General features: G+C 39.2%; 1 protein-coding gene across 3 annotated transcripts; it reads left to right on the top strand.

Annotated features, from left to right (window-relative positions):
• The first annotated feature begins 1 nt into the window (after position 1).
• On the top strand, positions 2-18,442 carry TWF1 (twinfilin actin binding protein 1). Of its 3 annotated transcripts, XM_030479067.1 has the most exons (9): positions 4-88; positions 3,253-3,330; positions 5,753-5,931; positions 7,078-7,173; positions 9,130-9,234; positions 12,624-12,749; positions 12,941-13,091; positions 13,505-13,626; positions 15,253-18,442. In XM_030479067.1, the coding sequence occupies exons 1-9, from the start codon at positions 64-66 to the stop codon at positions 15,421-15,423; spliced, it is 1,053 nt and encodes a 350-aa protein (XP_030334927.1). In that variant the 5' UTR covers positions 4-63; the 3' UTR covers positions 15,424-18,442. The 3 variants fall into 3 exon arrangements, 2 of the variants coding, with proteins under 2 accessions (XP_030334927.1, XP_030334928.1); XM_030479068.2 differs by lacking the exon at positions 9,130-9,234 and having other exon boundaries at positions 8-88; XR_003990516.1 differs by lacking the exons at positions 12,624-12,749; positions 12,941-13,091; positions 13,505-13,626; positions 15,253-18,442 and adding an exon at positions 9,587-9,597 and having other exon boundaries at positions 2-88; positions 9,130-9,534.
• Positions 18,443-19,655: the final 1,213 nt, after the last annotated feature.

The raw sequence follows: 19,655 nt of genomic DNA, 5'->3' as shown, positions 1-19,655 counted from the left end.
GCCGGGCCGGGCCGGGCGGGTTGTGAGGCGGCGGCGGCACTGCCCGGGGCGCGGCGGTGCGACATGTCCCACCAGACCGGTATCCAAGGTACCCGCACCGCGGTGCCCACTGGGACAGGCGGCTCCCTTCCGCCTCTGCCCCTGCCAGCCGGGCGGGCGGAGCGCCTTTCCCTGCGGGTCGGGTTGGGGCGCGGCGCGGCGCGGGGGGAGGTGGTCGGTTTAACGGGCCGCTCCCGGCGGAATTTTGTCCCCCGCCGCGGTCTTTGTTCGCTGCTGGAGGAGCCCGTCCTCTCCGCCGCGGGGTGCCGGGGAGGACAGGCGAGCTGAGGGGGGGAAACTGCTGCTGGCTCCGGCCCCGGGCGGCCGCCGCTCCGCTGGGAGTCAGGCGGAGACTCGCGGGGTTCGCCCGCACGGCTGTCCGCGCCTGCCCGCCTGCGGGCGGCGGGGAGCCCGCCCGAGGAAAGTACTGCCTGCAGAAATCCACACGTGGGGAGGAGACCCCCCCTTGGCGCAGGTGACTTCCCTGGCGCAGGCTGTCCTGCGGCGGCGGGAGCCGGGGCTGCGGGGTCTCCCCGGGCACCTCCCGGCCCGCCCGCTCGGAGTGGCCGCAGCGGGTTGGGATGAGTTGGACAGCACGGGAAATGCCGAGGGTCGCTGCGGGGTCCGTTGTAGCGGGAGCCCTGAGGAGAACTGTGTGTCCCGGAGTAGGAAAGCCCATTGAAAACCCCCATCGCTGGAGGCCACAAAGGGGGAGAGTATGGGGGAACCTTTTTCCCCCGTGTTTCCAGGCCTTGGAGGGTGCGAGGAGCAAGTAGAAGAAGACAGGGTATTGTTTCTCAGCATTACCGGGTCCCCCCAAATCACGGAATTGCTAAAAAGGGATTATACTGCAGGATTATGGGGGCGTCGGGTTTTACTGTCTCGTTTTCTGCAATCTGCTTGTTCAGTGACTAGTACCATGTACTTTGCCTGTTCTCCCATAGTTATTATTGAAGGTGACTTTTGTCCTAGCCACGGCAGCTCTTAACTGCTTCTCTGTTCCCTTTTTTGTCCATTAACTGCATTTGGTCTGCACCCTTTCACCTCGCTTCTCTTCCATCTCCTGCATGCCAGTCTTTGCTCTTTTTTGCTCCTTCTTGTTTCACATTTTCAACCCTTCTCAGGCTAGAGGTGCACCTGGGATAGCTTTTTTCCCAGGCTGGAGGAAACTATTAACAGTGGCTCTTCATTCCCTTGTTCTCCTGGCAATGCTGGAGGGAGGAGCACAAGAATATCCTGTTGCTTACCACAAGCAAGAAGAGTGGCTAAGCTGCTTCTGCTGCTCTCCTTCATGTCTTTGAGAATCTCTGTCCTCTGAGGAGAGCTGTAGAGAACTCGGCAGCTTTCCTGCATGGATCCTGCCTCCGCAGCCACTGATCAGAAGTCCTGTTTGCAGCAAAGCATCCGCTTCTGCAATTTGGAAGAGGAATAGCACTTGTTGTGCCATTGCTGGCTTTAGCTACAGACAGGCCACTGTCACTCATAAACAATTGCAAGATTTGGCAGCATGGGCTGCTCTTTTCTGGAAACAGAAATGAAGTCATGGAGCCAGTGATATGTACCAGGCAGTTGCTAAAAGGACTGGACTTTCAAACAGGCCAGGGCAGATAAATAGTGTAGGAAGTTGCAGAATGCATTGAGCTGCAGAGAAATACGATAGAATATGTTCATAGTCTTCTAAATAATTTTAAAATAATATTCTTTAAAAGATTTATGAAATAAACCCAGATTTTAATTCAGTAGGTCTGTGCCAAAAGTTTAAATATAAAATAACAGCATTCTGCTGTGAATTTAAAACCTTTATGAGAAAAAAAAGCATAGCTCACTTGATAGTGAGATGGTTTCTTAGATGTTTTGTCTCAAAATGCTACTTCGGGAGCTGTTACAGTTCTGGTATTGGTGCAGGGATTGCTGTATTTTTGTCTTTTGGTGTGTAGGGTTGTATTGAGAGAATAAAGAATAAAAAGATAATAAACAAGAAGAGGACAAGAAAAAAAAGGGCCCTGGGGGAACTGAAAGGTCTAGAAAGTGATGCAGTGTTTGTGTGCTGAATGGAATGGTGAGGACGGGCAGAGACAATGAGAAAAGCTGGCAGCAAGTTACGGTGAGGGTCTGCAGTGGTTAGTGGGATGAATCTGGGGTCGGGCTGGTAACCCAATGCAGTTCAGTTTGTTTAACACCTCCTTTCCCTCCCACACCATTGTGGCATTTCAGAATGGGCCTGGGCATCACTTAGATGGGCATGGATTTAAAATGTTTTGAGTATGGGCAGCAGTGTTGCTGGATACCATCTGACCATCTGTTCAGTTGGCCTCAATCTGACTATAAATAATCCATTTTACTTGTTTCCTGGTTTGGTGTTTGTTTTGCTGGTGCTATGCTCTATGTTGTGGGATTACTTAAAGGACCAGCTTGCAATAATTGTTCTTCGATAAATGCTGTACAACCCTCTGTCTATGGTATAGTTAAACTGATTTGCACTCGGATTATCTAGCAGAGCAGTTGAGATAGGAATGATCTTCATGTAAGTCAAGAACAGGTCTTCAGTCTGCTTAGGAAAATGAGTCTTGTGTTTGTGGTGTAGTGTTAATGTGAATTATGGACTTTTAAAATGTTTTTAGTTACTTTGTAAATTCATTTTAAGGCATCTGGTTGCTATAGGTCAGGGTTTGAACAGTGTCATCAAGATACATACAAGGAGATAAGATGATGTGAAAGAAGAGCAATGAGTGGCAGCCTTCACTGTTACACTTCAGAGAGGTGTCCTCAGGAAGAAAACGGCACTTTTGCCAGACCATCTCTAACATTTTCCTGGCAGGCATAAAGGTTCTGCCTGAAAGCCTGTACTGAGCCTGCAGCCTTCATGAAGCTATTGTAATTTGAGATGTGTCATATTTTTATTGTGTTGCTGTGTTAACTTTGAAACTGGAGAGTGATGATATGATGTCACCTTTGATTTTCACAATGTTGAAAATCACACGGTATGCTAGAAAGCAGGGCTGGTCTGTAATAACTGCCTGCCATCTTCTTGTGGCATGCCCCTGGCTGGAACAGCATGCAGCATAGAGGGAACATAATGCCCATGTTCCTTTTTCAGTCCAACTTTCTAGTGAAGGACCAGTGTACACTTTTCCAGTGTTGCTCTTACCTTTGTGAATGTTCTTTGTCCTAAGAAGTGAAATATGTTAATTTGGTTACTTTTATGTTTTTCAGCTAGTGGAAGTGTTAAAGACACCTTTGTTGGAGCCAGAAATGGACAATACAGGCTTTTAAAAATAGTCATTGACAATGGTTAGTCAAATTTTAATCTTTTTCTCTGATTCTTTTAGATATTTTCATAGTTGTTTTAGTGACCTACATGTACAATTGCTTAAAAAACCAAAATTCTGCCAATCTTAATATTGCTAAGGTCTTTCATATATAGAAGGTAAGATCTTAAGATGCTGAGCTTTTCAGTACAATGCTACTGTATTTTTGAATTTGAAGTTTTCTTATCATTTCATAACTGCTGTGCATTTCATATGAATAGTATAAATGAGCTTACTCTGCTTGTCTTACTAAAGAAAGTAAGGAAAAGAAAATTCACGCCTGTGTGGTGTTTTGTCACTTTGGTTACTTTCAGTAGACAGAAAATTTCTTGCAGAGCAGCTAGTCATTTTAGATGAAGCCTAAATATTATCTGCCTTTTATACTGGGGTCTGCTGCATGTAGAAAGCTCTATTAAGCTCTATTAAAGCAGACGCTTAAGTAGGAATCTGGCTACATAGAAAGTATCTTCAAAAATCTGTAACTTTGTACAAATCTTCAAAGATAAAAGCGTTCCTTAAATCTCATGTATCTGTATAAATATAAAATTACATAACTTCTTGCAGAACTTGAGTTTGATCTTTGAAATTCTTGGCAATTGATCAAGGCTGCAAACGTTGCAAGATAGAATGCATAATTACTTTTTTTAATAGCACTGCTGGTTGACTGTATAAGACACTTCATGGTTTTGTCCATCTTTTGAAGTACTTCAGATGCCCACCGTGAGTTTTTTATTCTTTGTAGAGTTCTTGCATTTACAGTTCACTGAAATACATGTTAGCTGGACTACGTACATGTACATACACATACGTTTATTCTTAGGTAACCTTTGTGCTTGCTTTTCTGAGAAAGTCTTCTGACATTTTAATACTGATTTCCTTAAGGAAGTAGCAATAGTAATATTATAGGCAGGTCACTATGGTATAGTCTTACTAGCAAAAGGTAGCAAATGCTGGCAAACCATTGAATTATTTTTTTTTTTTCTTATTAGGCAAGGTAAAGCAATATACTTTTGTATGTATGCTATTTTTTAATATGAAATTAAGCCTCATAATGATACAAATGGAAGACATTCCCCATATTTTTCCTTTTTGTGTGTATATATGTATATGCATTTTGCCTCTATGTAGAAGCAGAATCCAGTCTTTGATACTATTTTCCACAGTTCAGAAAGAAACCTCTAAAACTCCAGGAATACTGGAAGAGTTACTTCATCTTTCTGCAGGAGCTTTCAGCAACTGCCCTTAGTCAACACATAATAGTCAATTTGAGTTCTGCTAATCTGAGTTAGTAAGAGAAGAGGTTTGCTGCTGGGCAATAGAGTTCCTTTGAATTTTTCCATCTTAAATCCAGTGAGTATAAAGCCACCTAGGGTTCAGAATTGGCAAATACATTCTTAGTACTCTAGTGTAGGTGTACAACTTACCTACTTTGCACTAATTCAAAGAAGGGCCCAACACCCTCCCCGAGATGTTTGTGTTCTGTGACTTACTGTGATAGAGTGCCTTGCTGTAGAGGCGTTTGTATACTGTTGTCTGAAGTTTTACAAGTTAGGTCCTAGACTCTCAAAAGATACTTTGTTTATGAGCTACTATGGTGGTCCTCAGACTGTTGTAGGATTCCATTTAAACAAGGTATTTCTGTTTCAATTGTGGGTACTACTGTTTATTGGGAAGCTGATAAACATTTTGAAATACACTATACTGTTACTTTCCCTTGGAAGTGGAGATGTGATTTATAAATGAGAGAAAAATCTTGCTGCTACAGCTGTTCACATAATTAAATCTCATCTGAAGTATTCTATACAGATTTAAGCTAATTATACACAATAAACAGCTTCAGTCATTTAAAGAGACCAGTTATGAAGCTGTGTTAGAAAGAGGTTTATCTACTTACATAGTCAAGTTAAAGTGCTTAGTGCAAGCATATTAATTACAAACTCTTTTCACTATATGACTGCGTTACTGACTCAGTACAAACACTAATATGTTATAGCAAGAGCATCAGTAATTCTATTCTAAAATTTAAAAGCTTATTCTCATCTTGTTTCTACTTAAGTATCGCAATTTAAAAATTAACTGGGATAAGAGAGTTTTTATTTCCCTTCTGTGTTTATTATGCTAAAAACACTAACATCAATCTTATCCCTTCAGATCAAAGAACTTCCAGACAACCAGCATGTTACTTTTCAATTATTTGTATTTGGGTTAAAGTGAGTTAGGGTTTGAACATGCACAGCTTTTGTAGGAATTCACCTGCTTTCATACTGACTGTTCTTGACTTCCATTCTTGTGGACATCGTTATGAAAGATGAAGTGTCTGATTAACTGTTTATCGTAATTGCTAATTTTGAAAAACAGCATTAACTATATTGTTGCTAACTTGTAGCTTTGGTTATTGGTTATAGAACAGCTTGTTGTGGGATCCTCTAGGCAGCCAGTTGGATCATGGGAAAAGGATTATGATTCCTTTGTCCTTCCACTTCTTGAAGACAAGCAACCATGTTATATATTATACAGATTAGATTCTCGGAATGCTCAAGGATATGAGTGGGTCTTCATTGCGTGGTCACCTGATCACTCTCCTGTAAGTAACATTCATCAGAGACTTCATGTTGCTAATGATGTTTCAACGGTGCCATTTGATCTGAATCCTAGATATGAAGGAAAAGGATTTGAGGAATGAAGCATTCCCCAACCTTCCCCTAACTTTCCCCCAGGAAAACTGGGAAAACATCTTTATTGAAGCTGATGGAGGAGCTCAGTGGGTCTAGAGTGAGTGCAGCTGATCCAGCTTATTTCTAGCCTTATTGGAGGAGAGAAAAACATGTTTCTGCCCTGTTTGCTTGTCTATCTTTCTGTCAGTGTTCCACGAAAATTCATGGAAGGATGAAAGAAAGAAAGAAGGAAGGAAAGAAACCTCAATGGGTGTTACCATAGAGAGAAGGATTATAGTGTGAGCTCAAGCTGTTCTGTTTGGCTTGCTGGCTGCTCAGCTGGCACTTGTGGATCTGTGACCTGCCACAGAATATACTGTTAGTTAAGGAACATGGGAGGGAACTGAGGTTGGAGTTAAAGATTTCTAGGAGAAACTAGAATACTGTGTGCAGGTTCTGGGAATGTTGAGATAAGGGAAGACAAAAAGTAAAGCTTTTCCAGTATTCCTACTGCTTTCACTAGCAGCTGGGAAAAATAGTAAGGCACCAAGAGTTGGAGTGCACAGAAGAGGTTAGGTGGAAGAAGTGAGGTACTGTGGTGAGGATGGCATGACAGTGAAATAAGGTGGGAAGATGGGACTGTTGAGAGAGGAGTAAGTGACTGTGTTAGACACAAATTGATAGGGAGCAAACTTCATTAGATCTTTTACCCCTAGGAAATTTAATTTTTCCACTCCATATTGAACAAAAACTACCTGGAGTCACTAAAAAACCCCTCATACTCTTACTAAAGCTGCAATTTAGTTTTAGAATTACTTTGATAATAATGCGTGGTATCATGCCTTTAAGAATTTAATAGTGTGTGTTAGTATTGTGATCCAGAACTCATTCCATGGAGTTTATTCTTTATTACGAATTACAACTTCCTAATGCAGTTTCAACACTTAAAGTATTTGTTCAAGAAAGATGTTTGTTGATGGACTTGGTACACCAACATGCTAGATTTTCTGTGTACACCAAAGACAAAAAACCCGAAAGAACCCAAACCAAACCAGCACTGTTTTGTTATATGCTAGGTTCGTCAAAAAATGTTGTATGCAGCAACCCGAGCAACACTTAAGAAAGAATTTGGAGGTGGTCATATTAAGGATGAAGTATTTGGAACAGTACAGGTATGTTTTTCTTTTTAAAGTCACCAGACTGACTTTAGACACTAAAAACAGTAGTTGATGTTACCAGTATGAATTTGTGGTGTTTTTTGATTAAGGTTTCTTTGGGAAATAAGTCTTACATGGTTGTGATGTCTGCCTGTTTGTCAGGCAGACATGAGACAGTCTTTATAATCCATTGCCAGTTTTAAAAAAATACAAGTTAGAGTTCTGAAAAATACAGAATTCCTATAGCTTTCATGAAAACGGATGATTACTTAGAGATTCAAATTACCGTTACCCTTTTCTTCAGCACAAACTGAGAGACTGCAGCAGTTATCATCTCTTTGGTCTGTTAATTAGTTCATCATATGCACAAATCTGAACCAAAGCACCGCCACTACTGACAGAGGGAGCTGGTGCTGAAGGGAGGGAAGGAGTTGGAGATTTAGGGAAGAACAGAGGATACTGTTGTGGGGAAAAAGCTGTGGAAGAGACATGGGCTGTTGTGATGGACACACAAATCCATAAGGATATGAGGCTAATTCTGCTGCTCACTGAGTAAATAATTTTTTATATTCAGCATTAACCTGTGATGGAGGCTTCATTATCTGAACAAACACACTAAGAAACCTCTTTGGAGAGGCTGAAATACTTTAGCGAAGTAGATAACTGAGTTGCTAAGAAGGTTTATTGGTAGAGGTCATGTTATTTTTCTTTTCTTGCCCATTCAATCAAGTAATGTCTCACCATCACTTGCACTAGACTATGTAATATGTAGTATTTGTATCTAGCCCTACAACAGAGAGCCCAAATCTAAGCTTCCATTTTAATTATAAGGGATGAGCATTGCATTTGTCTGTTACTGTTATTTTAGAATGTGCCTGGGGCACTTAAGAGGATGAATTCAATGTAACTCACTTTTTCCAAGGTCGTGTTACAGTTGAATATATGTCTAAATTGTTGGTTTCTGTGTCTTTGTAAGCTTGTTAATTGTAGCTGGCTTCTAATTTTCATCTGTGTGAAAATCACAGCTTCCAGGTATCCAAGGCGCAAACGCCACTCAGAATCTTGATCAGCATCCAGGGGGTTACTCTGTATTTTGTTAGATGCAAGGATAGTTTAGTTGCAACCAGCTCTGTTATCCTGGTGGAACCTGGTTATGGTCCCATCTGCTACTTCACGTGTATTAACCTCCTTACCTCTGGACTCCTGAAACAAGGCATAATGGAATGTTGGCACTGGAAATTGTATTTGGGAAGGTCTGTCTCTTCCAGAAAGGGAAGAGCCAAGAAGCAGCTTTCTCTTTCTCCTCAGAACTTGAGTATAAAATCACATTCATATGATTGCATAAAGTTCTGCCCTTTTCTGATTGACCACCTTAATAATAAAACCACAATGGAAATTGCCTCTGATATCAACCTCTTTGGAGAGAATCACAGCTGACACTGAGTATTAATGAATTTGGCAAAGTGCTTATGAGAATTCATCACTTCTGTGATGTTGCGTCCTAAACTATTTGTAGTTATCATGTGCTTAATCCCTGTCCTAAGGTAACATTTCTGTCTCCCATTTTTAGGTAGAAAACTACCAATAAGCTATCTGTCTGAGCATGCAAATCTTATAAGAAAATAGACTAACTTTTTAATTATTTATTAAATTGTGGCAGTTCTGTGGCGTTTTGTCCAAGAAGGCTGAATAGCTCCATGCACAGTCTTCATTAGCGTGAATTTTTGAATTAGCAAAGTAATTGAGGACTGACTATGGAAATGCTGCCCACAATATAATTGGGTACGAGAGCAGCCCAGTGGGCCCTGCTGTGCAAGAAGATGAGCTGAACTTGCAAATGCACCTACACTTGTAATCCATTCAAATAAAATGACCGCAACTGTAAGGGAAGTAATGGCTTTTTTAACAGTGCATAGAACATCTTTGAAGAAAACTTTTAGTATCAAAAAATTATTAATTTTGTGCTTTCAGGATGATGTTTCACTGAATGGATATAAAAAATATTTGATATCACAGTCCTCCCCTGCACCTCTGACTGCAGCAGAAGAGGAACTTCGACAAATTAAGATTAATGAGGTACCTACAATGTCTTTGAGTGTGGATGGGAAACTGGGTGCAGAGTTCCAAACACATTGTAGGAAAAAAGTCTTTCTAGTGTAAAAAAGGGCAGAATAGAAAATGGACAGTTTCAGAAAGTTTGAGTGGATGAGACTATAATTTTTTCCCCAGTGAGTTGAGGCTGCGAGATAATGATGGCTGGAGTTGAAGTGACATGATCTTGCTGAGTTTGCTGGGCCTAGTGCCTGAGTCAGAGGCCTCACAACTGCAGAGCTTAATTGTTGCAGCTTTGGCCCTTAATATGCTTTTAACATCACTGTATGTGCTTCATTGTGAAGGGTGACTAAGCACAGGCACAGGTTGCCCAGAGAGGTTGTGAAGTCTCCATCTTGGAGATAGTCAAAAGCCATCTGGACAGAGAGCTGGGCAACTGGCTCTAGGTGGCCCTGATTGGGCAGGGTCGTTGGATAAGATGACCTCAGAAGGTGTCTTCCAACTTCAGCCGTTCTGTGATTGCCTGCATATGTTTCCCATGGTGGCAGAAATTGTAGTGAAAACGCAACATAGCAGCTGTGCAGTGGATGATTGTCAGGAGTATTTCAGCAGCCTTATTCCTAGAGGAAACATACTTCCAGCACCAGTGCACTTGTCTTTAAGAGTGAGAGGATGTGAATGGAATTCCAATAAAAATAAAATACAAATCCAAAACAAGTAGCTAGTCCGTTTAAGAGACAGATTTGCTTTTGCTATAAATGCTTTGTAGAAAAACCTCTAACAAATGCCTTTAACCAAGTGATTTGATGTTTGTCAGCTAGATAGTGACCACAAAGTTTCGGGAGTTCTTTTGTCACGTTTTCCTTCTCTTGATCACTGTTCGTGTTCAGACATGTATTAAAATAGGTCATGTGCTGATCTTAGTAGTTCTTTAGGCTTGTATTTTACAGCTGTGGTACATGTATTTGAAGTACGGTTTGTTTCTGCAGCTGGATACCAGCAAATCATCTTGTTAAATGCAGCTCTGTATCTTCTCTTACATTTTCACTCTACTGTGCTTTTGCTGCAATTTTGTTGTGGGTTGGCTTTTTTTTTTTTATTTTTTTCCCCGGTGGTGTCTTGGTGTTTTCCACGTCTATTTTCACACAGTGTAGAAATGCATTCAGCATCACCACACACTTCATTCTACTTGAACAACTTAAACCCCAAATACTAATGAATGTAAAACTTTTGCGGTATTGATGATCACTTGTGGTATTAGTATTATGTGCTGTTATGAAACTTCAGCAGCAGTAGCTGTGCTTTTCAGAGGTATATAAACTGTGCTTTGAAGCATCTTGCAATACATTGACTTATGTCATTTCTCTCTTTATTGTTTCCACCATTATGAAGCCTGTAATTAGACTCGGGAAGCTAAAAGCTTTCTGATCTAAAATAAAAAAAAAGAAAAAAAGTTTTTTATATATATATTCTTTCATAATTACCCTAAGAAATATTTTACTGGGTCAGATCAAAGGATCACCTCATTTGCTGTCAAGTCCCTGAGTGAACAACAGCAGAAATCTAAGAAGGGTGTAAAAGCAGGGCAAGACAGCTATAATGATTCCCTTGAATACTCTTCTGTTGCCTCAGCATTTGCAGGTAGGGATCTGCCTGAGCAAGAGATGACATCTTACTATATAATTGTTCTTAATAGGGTTTTCATCCATTATCTAGTCTTGTCATTTTTCAAAATCCACATAAAGTTTTTGTTGGCAGTATATTCCACAGCTTGACAAAGTACTATGTAAGGACCCACTGCCTGCTATCTACTAGTTTAGTCTGATATCCCCTGTTTGGGGAAGGCAGAGAAAAGTCATTCCTGTTTCCCCCTCCCCTTTGATAAAGTTAGCTGTATCCCAGAAAGTCAACTATATTCTGCATCTGCCATTTTATCCACCACTCAGCAGTCAGCACTAACAAATCTTATGGTGTGAACTCAAATATATTTAAGTGACTTGGGTGGTTTTCTTTTGCTTTAATGGTCTGAAACATGTTGCAGTACAGACAAATGGATTTTGTTCATGTTAACAACTCTGGAGTTATGCTGGGTTACTCTCTTTCCTTGCCTGTCCTCACACTTCACAGCTCCTTTTTATGTTTGGGTTTATTCCTGCTTGTATTTTAATGTGGTTTATGTAGTATGGTATTTAATTATGGTTTATTATTTTTGTGATGCTTATATTAATCAGCCTTTTATGCAGATATATCCTGCAGATATTTTTTTTCCATAACCTTCTTCATAGATTTATCAATCTTTATACAAAACTAAGCTCTTCCACTTGCTTTCTTTTCTTCTTCTTCCCTCATTGCTGATACGCTGTTCCTTAAAATGTAGAGTATGATTTAGTGTTGCCCCAGATATCTTTGGGTTTTACTTTTTTATCAGTTTGTTTCATATTTCATTAGCATCTCTCTTTAATTGAAGCTGAACATCTTCTAATTAATAGATCTGAGACCCACATTTCCATTTCGTACACTTTTCTGAGTACTGCAGCTTTATCACCAGTGTTAAATGTATTTATGAAATTATAAAAGACAGTATATTCAAAAGCTAATACTTAAACAATAAGTTCAGACCTGGGAAAGCTGGAGGCCAGAGCTCATGCATGAATGTTAAAATAAACCTAAATTCTTGAAAAATGGCTTTAAAATAACTGTTTTTTTTCTCAAAGCATTTGTGACTAACACAACTGGATTATGAACAATTGTCTAGCTTGCAGTCAGCCAGGATTTTTTTACTTCTTGTTATACCTTCTAGAAGTCAAAAATTAAGATTTTATTAATTTGTTTTGTTTGCTTTCCTTTTGGTGTAGGCTTTTACGGGGAGGGTGTTGAAGCAGGAGGGAGGGTAGTTGCTTTGCTTTTCCAAGAAGATCAGTTTGTTTCATAAGATATAATTTCTCTCTTCCTTGGAAAATTTTGATTACCTAGAAATTGTATTTGCATGTTGTGGTCTAAAATTTTTAAAGATACAAAAAAGCTTATGAGCAGGATTGTCAGTTCAGAAGTATAACACAGCGTATGAAAACCAAGCTCATTCCTCCTGGCTTATTGTATCTATACCAGAATTTAGCTTGGAGCTTCTTCACTGGGGCTTGAGCCAGTTTTCCCGCTACTGATTCTGTTGGCTCTGCCAAGCTTGCTGTTTCAGAGATAGGAAACTGTTTTCAGGTTAGCAAGCAAACATGACCTGTATATTAAAAAACACAAATTTGTTGCATATGATGATGATGTTTTGGGGTAGTTTGTTCTTAGAATAGCTACTGCTAACTCTGTGTGTAACCATATGCAATGCACTGTCAGTTACTCTATGAACCCAAATGAATGCTTACAAAGGTTTCTGTTCACATCACCATTGACCTTTGTTCCAGGTGCAGACGGATGTTGGTATAGATACCAAGCATCAAACATTGCAAGGAGTAGCATTCCCCATTGCTAAAGAAGCTATTCAGGCTTTGGAGAAATTGAAAAATAAGAAAATCAATTATGTACAACTGGCAAGTATAAAATACTTTGTTTTTTGAATAGTGAGTATAAAATAGATTACCCACACATTAAACAGTGTGCACTGGTGTCATACACTGATAAATTACCAGTCTGTATTAGATTAATATTTTTTTTCCATCCTGTCATGTTCTCTGGTTTGCTTTCTGTGTTTTAACTATATTCAGGTTTGCTTTGTTAACAGCAAATTGATATGAAAAATGAAACTATTATTTTGGCCAACACACTTCATACTGAACTGAAGGACTTGCCAAAAAGAATTCCAAAGGATGCTGCGCGTTACCACTTTTTCCTGTATAAGCATGCCCATGAAGGAGACTATTTGGAATCCATAGGTATGAGAAAATTTCCCAATATGAAATTTCATTGGCTTGTTTCACATACTTTAGTAATTTTGAGGCAGAAAGATGTGTCACAGAAGTAATCTGTCTTGTCAGCATGATCATAAATTTCAGAGGCATTTGGTTGTGAAACTGACTTCTGAGGAGTCTTTATGTTTAGAAAGTTGTGAGCTATCCCTTTTGATAGTCTTCATGTCAAAACAGAAAGTTAGTGGCCATTCTCTCATCCCCCATTTGAAATGAAACACTTGCTGAAGCAAAAAAAGATCCAGAATAGTGTTACATTTTTTCCCTTTCAGATTGCATAGTTGATTTGCAATGCCTCTGCTGTAAATGATTTTATGATACAGGTTTTGATGGAGTATAGTTATGGTCTGATTTATGGGTTGGTTGTTTTTTCTCTGCAGTTTTCATCTACTCAATGCCAGGGTATACCTGTAGTATACGAGAACGAATGCTCTACTCTAGTTGCAAAAGTCCACTGTTAGAAATTGTAGAAAGGCAGTTGTGGATGCAGATAATTAGAAAGGTAAGTACAGCGGGTATACTGGTATTTCCTCCTTCCCTCTGTTCGCTTCTTAGTATCTAACTATAACTTTCTTTGCCACCACCTTTTCTAAACAATGAAAAGTTTTGTGTAACTGTTAAACTTTGTCCTGAACAAGAAATACTTACTGATAAATCTCCAGATACAAAGTTAAATCATGGAAGCTTTCCTTTGTTTCATAACTTCTACACTTTCATAGCTTTAGCAAACATATTCTTGTGCATCAAGGGAGTGTTTGAGAGTGCTTTGAAGGACTATTTAGAACTAACGTAATTCCTTAGTAAAAGGCCTGTTATATTTTGTACCTCATTGCTGTTGTTGAACACTGAATTTTTTTAAAGCCAAGGTTATTGAAGGATTTTCAAAATATCAAGTTGCAGTTCTGAAACTTAAAAGTAAACTGATCTTTTCACATTGCATAGGTTTTACTACTGTGCAATAATTTGCTTCTCACCTCCAGAGCAGAGACCATAGGAATGGTCTGTTTGTGGAATATGTGACCTCTGGTTACGTTCTTAACAATAATGCTGTGAATTTAGAAAAACTTTGAGGCTGGGTTTCTGTCAGGATTATAACTACGTGAAAAATAGCAGAGCAAATCCTATTTTTACTGAGATGACATGAATTAAGTAGATTATTGCTATGTGGTTTTATATGTAATTATTTCTCAGAAATTTTCTTTCTACAATGAAATAAATGCACCATGTGACTTCTGAAATTCCCATAGACATGTTTGTGAAGCATGTACTTGTAACAGCAATCCTGTGGCTGGCAAATGCTATGGTTTGCAGGCCACGAAGTGTTGAATGCTTAGGAGAGCAGGGCCAAAGTTTTTCTCTGAATTTCAAATTCCTGCAATTCAGAACAGTGGGGTTTGGCTTGAGAACAGCTTTTCCATTAAGGTTTCTATGCTTAAATTTTAAAAACCAAAACCACCTCTGCTTTTGTTCATTAAACTTATTTTAGCCTGTCCCTGGCTTGAATAGTTGCTGAGTTGCAGTAGCCAGCTAATCGTGTAAGCTGTTTGTACTCCTCCCCTTCTGTCTCAAGAGACAACAGTATGTGCGCGCATTGCTTTTACAATACGTGTTTAAAGCACGTTTTAGTGAGGAAAAAAAAATAAATCTTAAAAGGTGGTGATTACACTGGGACAATGGAAAGGTTTTATTTTAGAGGGGAGAATAAAGAAAGGAAATGGTAATTCTGAATGATCCGCACGCTGCTTGCTTTTATTAAGGAAGTTACTTTAGAAGTGAGTAAATAAGCACTTGTTTCCAGGTGGAATGTGTACTCCTAGTTAGTATTAACATGTGCACTGTGCTAAAGCTTGGGACAGAGGAAGTTTCTTGGCGTATGCTGCGCTTGTATTTCAGGAAAAATATTTAAGTCGAATCACACTTAATACTGGTAAGAGTATAGCAGATTCCTAGAAAAACTACTCAGGATTGCTCAAGGCATTCGGCACAAGTTGGAGAACATTTTGCTCTGAACATTATTGCACATATGGTTTTAATAAAGCATTTAGAGCTTCAGCAAAATTTTGAAATGTTGTTAAATATGTCTTTAAGATGAATATGATAAATGTTGTTTGTTTTGGTTTTTTCCCAGATTGAAATAGATAATGGTGATGAGTTAACTGCTGACTTTCTGTATGAAGAGGTTCATCCAAAACAACATGCTTACAAACAAAGTTTTGCTAAACCAAAAGGTCCTGCAGGGAAGAGGGGAATACGAAGACTGATTAGAGGTCCAGCAGAGACTGAAACACCTAGTGATTAGAAACCGCTGTTTAGTATTAAGTATTACAGTGAGAAATGAAATTCTGGCTTTTGATAATGAACTGAAATCATTCCATTCATAGATGCTAGAAAACAAACAAAAAAAAAAGGCTCTTTTTACTCTTCTCTCCTCTGACCTCAACACTTTTTATATTGTTACATGATTATATTCGTTGACCATGTTTCATGACATGTGGAAGAGCTAATTATTTTAAAGCTAAAGAGGAAAACTAAGCTAGTACCCCTTTATTTTAATTTAGAATCCATTATTTAATAGCTGTGATCATAAACTCTGCACACATAAGACTATGAAGCTCATCTCTCCTGTGGGTCAGTTGCAGCTGCCTGTCTAGATAGCAAACCTGTGTTCTTGTGAGTAGCCTATGGAAACCTGTAACCCTTTCCATGTGAGAAGAGCTGAAGGACAGTATAGCATTGTCCCAGATAAATCTTTATTTATCCTTTTAGCTCTTAGTACAATAGAAAGTTTTCTTCTGTTTTGACATGATGCATTGTTGGGATTTGTTGGTTTGGTTTTTTTGGTAATACAAAAGGTAAACTAAAATCAGTTACCCATCAGTTAATGTCTGTGCTCAGGAATAGCTGGATATTTTCCCACACAAAAGCATGGTCGTGTTAAATTTATAACTGATTTCATGGAACTGTCTTTTAAAGAAATCTGACATAAAACCACTAGAGCTTTTCCAGGCTTCTGTACCAGTCGTAGGCCTTACATAGTAAGTACTGAATGACCAAGGGAAAGGTGATTAAAAGTGCATGAGTTAGTACACTCCGTAGATTATGGAGCTGCTTTCAAAGCAATATGCTTAAAGTTTCTAATAAATAATTGATTATCTCTGCACTTGGATCTAAAACTGTGTAAATTCGGTAAAAATGGAACTAACTTTCTTCATAATGGTGAGTTATTCTTGAGATCCTCGTGCATTTGCAGTATCAACTACAGTTTTAACCTTCAAGGTATACTGAAAGTTACTTTTCCTAGATGTTTGAACTTTAATAGTAACTTAAATCTGTAACAAAATCCAGCTAGGTCTTGAATAACTGCTGGCAGCACCTGGTTAGGATTTTGTCTTTTTTTATTATTTTTTTAACCCTTCTCTTCTCTAAAATACTAAAATCACCCAGAATAGTCTAAACTTGATTGAACCATGAGTAATGTCTTTAATAGGAAGAGGAAAAATAGGTTATTTTAACAAGTGGATTCAAAAAGAATTGGATGTGGAAATCAAGTATCGGATGACCTTAAATATTTAAAATCGTGTAATGAGGCAAATACTAGTGGATAGGTTATATTCCCCAGAGGGGACTTGCTTTTTAGCATCTTGCATGTGAGCTTTGTGAGGTTTGAATTCTTTTTTTTCTAAGCTACGTGGGAGTTGCAAGTCTTGGTTTGCTGCATATTGTCATAGGTGCAGGGTGTACACATTATATAGCGGAATCACATGTTTGCTTGCTGGAAGATAGATTTTAACCTAGTTTTTAGGGAAATAATGCTTTGACACTGCTAGTTCCTGATGAAATTTGTTTTATCTTATATATTATTTTATTTGGAGATACTCGCTTGTTATTGATGTCAGAGATTGCACTATATAATGTGAAGATTGCAATAGTTGTTGGTTTTACTGTGGTTTTTTATATGCAGTAGAAATTTGACACCTCAGTTATTTTCATTTAATCTTACACACTACGTCAACCCACTTCAATAGCTCTGGCTCCTCAGCTAATCTCCTGCTTGCCCTGGGCTACCGTGTTCTTTTTCTGCCTCTTGCCTTCTGCCTCCAGGGCAAGGACCACGCCTTTGAAGTGTTTCTTCTGTGTGCTACCTGTCAGGCAAGTGTCATTGTTTATTAAACATGGTAATGTGTGTGCAGCTCATTGTACACTGTAATTAAATGTATTTTTAGTTGAACCCTGAATCTTTTCAGCACACCTAACTCATTTTGGGGTTTGGGGTTTTTCAAGGAAAACCTTTGCATGTAGCACTTAAAAAATTGCTGCTAGAGGGTTTTCTGTTTGAATTTAGTATTCCTGCCCATGTGTCAGCTGTGCCAAGAGTGCACGTATGTTTTTACACTTGAGCCAGTAAAGAAGTTCAGGTTTTTAATACCAAATGTTTTAAATAATGAACAGTTTGACCTGATACAGTAATGTGCATGTTGTGTTTGGGATTTGTTTTGGGTTTTTTTCCCAGTCCTGTCCTAGGTAGATGAGGATAGGAGGTAGAAAACTTAATCTGGAGGATGGTGAGAACTGGTGAAGTGATTCTGTGAGGGCATTCATCATGGGCTGCTTAGAGTTCAGCCCAAACCGGGCACTGCAAGTTATCTTACTTGAAAATATTCAATGTGGGTGTACAACCCCCAGACCACCCAGCAGAGTCATGTCCTGAGTGTATTTCCCCCTCACCTTTCCCCTCAAAGAGAATTGTATCGAGTCTTGCACTACCGACTGCCTCTCCAGGCCTCTTGTAGCTCTTCTCCTGACAATAAGCAATAAGGAGCATCCAATCTTTTTGTAAGATCTATCACGTTTACATCTGTGTAGTTGCCTCACATAACACTACTGCTGTTAATGAATGTTCAGAGCTAGCACAAAATGAGGGCATTAATGGAAGTTATTCCTTTAACTGTCTCTGGTCATTTAATAATTGAAAGTGTCCATTCAAACTTGTTGGCCTTCATAACACCCAAAAGCAACGCAGCTGCTTACAGTTAACTCACAAGCTATTAAATAGTTAATTAACATGGCAGGTAATTATTGTTTGAAAAGTTTATGTGGCAAAGTAGGGAGAAGTTGATCTTTTAAAACACTCCTGTCAGAGGTTTGCAAAACTAATCAAGGCAATAATTGCTCCGTTACTTCGATAAACACATTGATAAAGGAAACTTCTGATTTACGGTGTCTGTGTATTCAATGAAAACCACCTTCAGATGCTAAAATTAACTAAGTTTACCTTATCTATTTTGTAATTTACTTTATAAATAAAGATTGATGCTTTAGTTTGGTGTTGTCTGAATCATTTCATTATCTCTTTTAACAAAGATCTGTATGCTAACATCACGATGTGTAACTAATAGGCAGTTCCTGTAGGACTAGAAAGCAATATGGAAAAAGTGGCTGCAGGGCCTAAGAAGGGAGATGGGCAGAAACAGAATTCCTGGCTTTTGCTGCGGTAGAAAACCCAGTGTGTTGGAAACAGCTACTTCCCTATTGCCTCATGGAAGCAGCACAGCAGCCTCCATAGCAGGATCCAGGTCTGTTCATCTCTTGAGGTTTTTATGCTTTCAATAATAAGCCTCTTCAAAAGTTCTTCCATCCTTTTAGAACGCTGAAGTAGTTGATTAGTAATTTAATTTCTATGTGTTCTTACTTGCTCAGCATGAGGTAACGTAATTAAACTACTCAAATGATGTTATTCTATTGGGTTTTTTCTAAGCTGAAAGTAGTTGCAGTTTTCCTATTGCCCTCAGACTTCAAGCTGAAAGGAACATTTAGTGGTTTAGCTTTTCTTTTAACTGTCCTGCCAACACATCCCCATGGGAAGTCAGTGATATGGCAGTTCTGCAGTTGAAAGAAGGAAATTTGAAGACATGTTGAACTAGGATTTGAGAGAATATTTTTAATGTGAAATGCTATACAGGAGCAAAGCTGTTCCATAAGAGGAGCAGGGGCAAGACAAGAGGAGGGAACAGGCTTGGCCTCTATATGAGCATGAATACCAGGAGCAGTTTTATTTGCCTTCTCGTCAGTGGGTGTTAAATCAGACTCTCAGCTGGCCAGCCCAAATCTAAAGATGAGGCAATTCTTCCCATTTCAATAACATGAAGTACTATGGCTGGTAACGTGTGTTGGCTGAAAAGGCAACTGCACAAACTGATCAAAGAAAATTTGATAGAGGCTGAGTAACTAATGAAGACCTCACATCCCGTTCAAAGTTAATGAGCTGCAAACACTACAAACCATCATACTGCAGTGCATTAACTCTCCAGATCCGTCTTGTTCTTGCATTCTTCCTCAGCAACCGCTAATGGCTCATATCCCAGCCTCCAGGAATGTGTGGACACCCCTGCTCTGACTCACAACAGCCATTCTGTTACCTCCTGCTGTAGCCAAGGGGAGAACTGATGCACGTCCTACCAGGTTTACTTCACAGCAATTTTCTTCGGCTCATTAAGATTTGCTTTTATCTTGCTGCTTCCTTCTACAGTCTTA

Source organism: Strigops habroptila, chromosome 3, assembly GCF_004027225.2.
Source record: "Strigops habroptila isolate Jane chromosome 3, bStrHab1.2.pri, whole genome shotgun sequence".
In the NCBI taxonomy this organism is placed as follows: domain Eukaryota; kingdom Metazoa; phylum Chordata; class Aves; order Psittaciformes; family Psittacidae; genus Strigops; species Strigops habroptila.
This window is presented reverse-complemented; position numbering and strand designations above follow the sequence as displayed.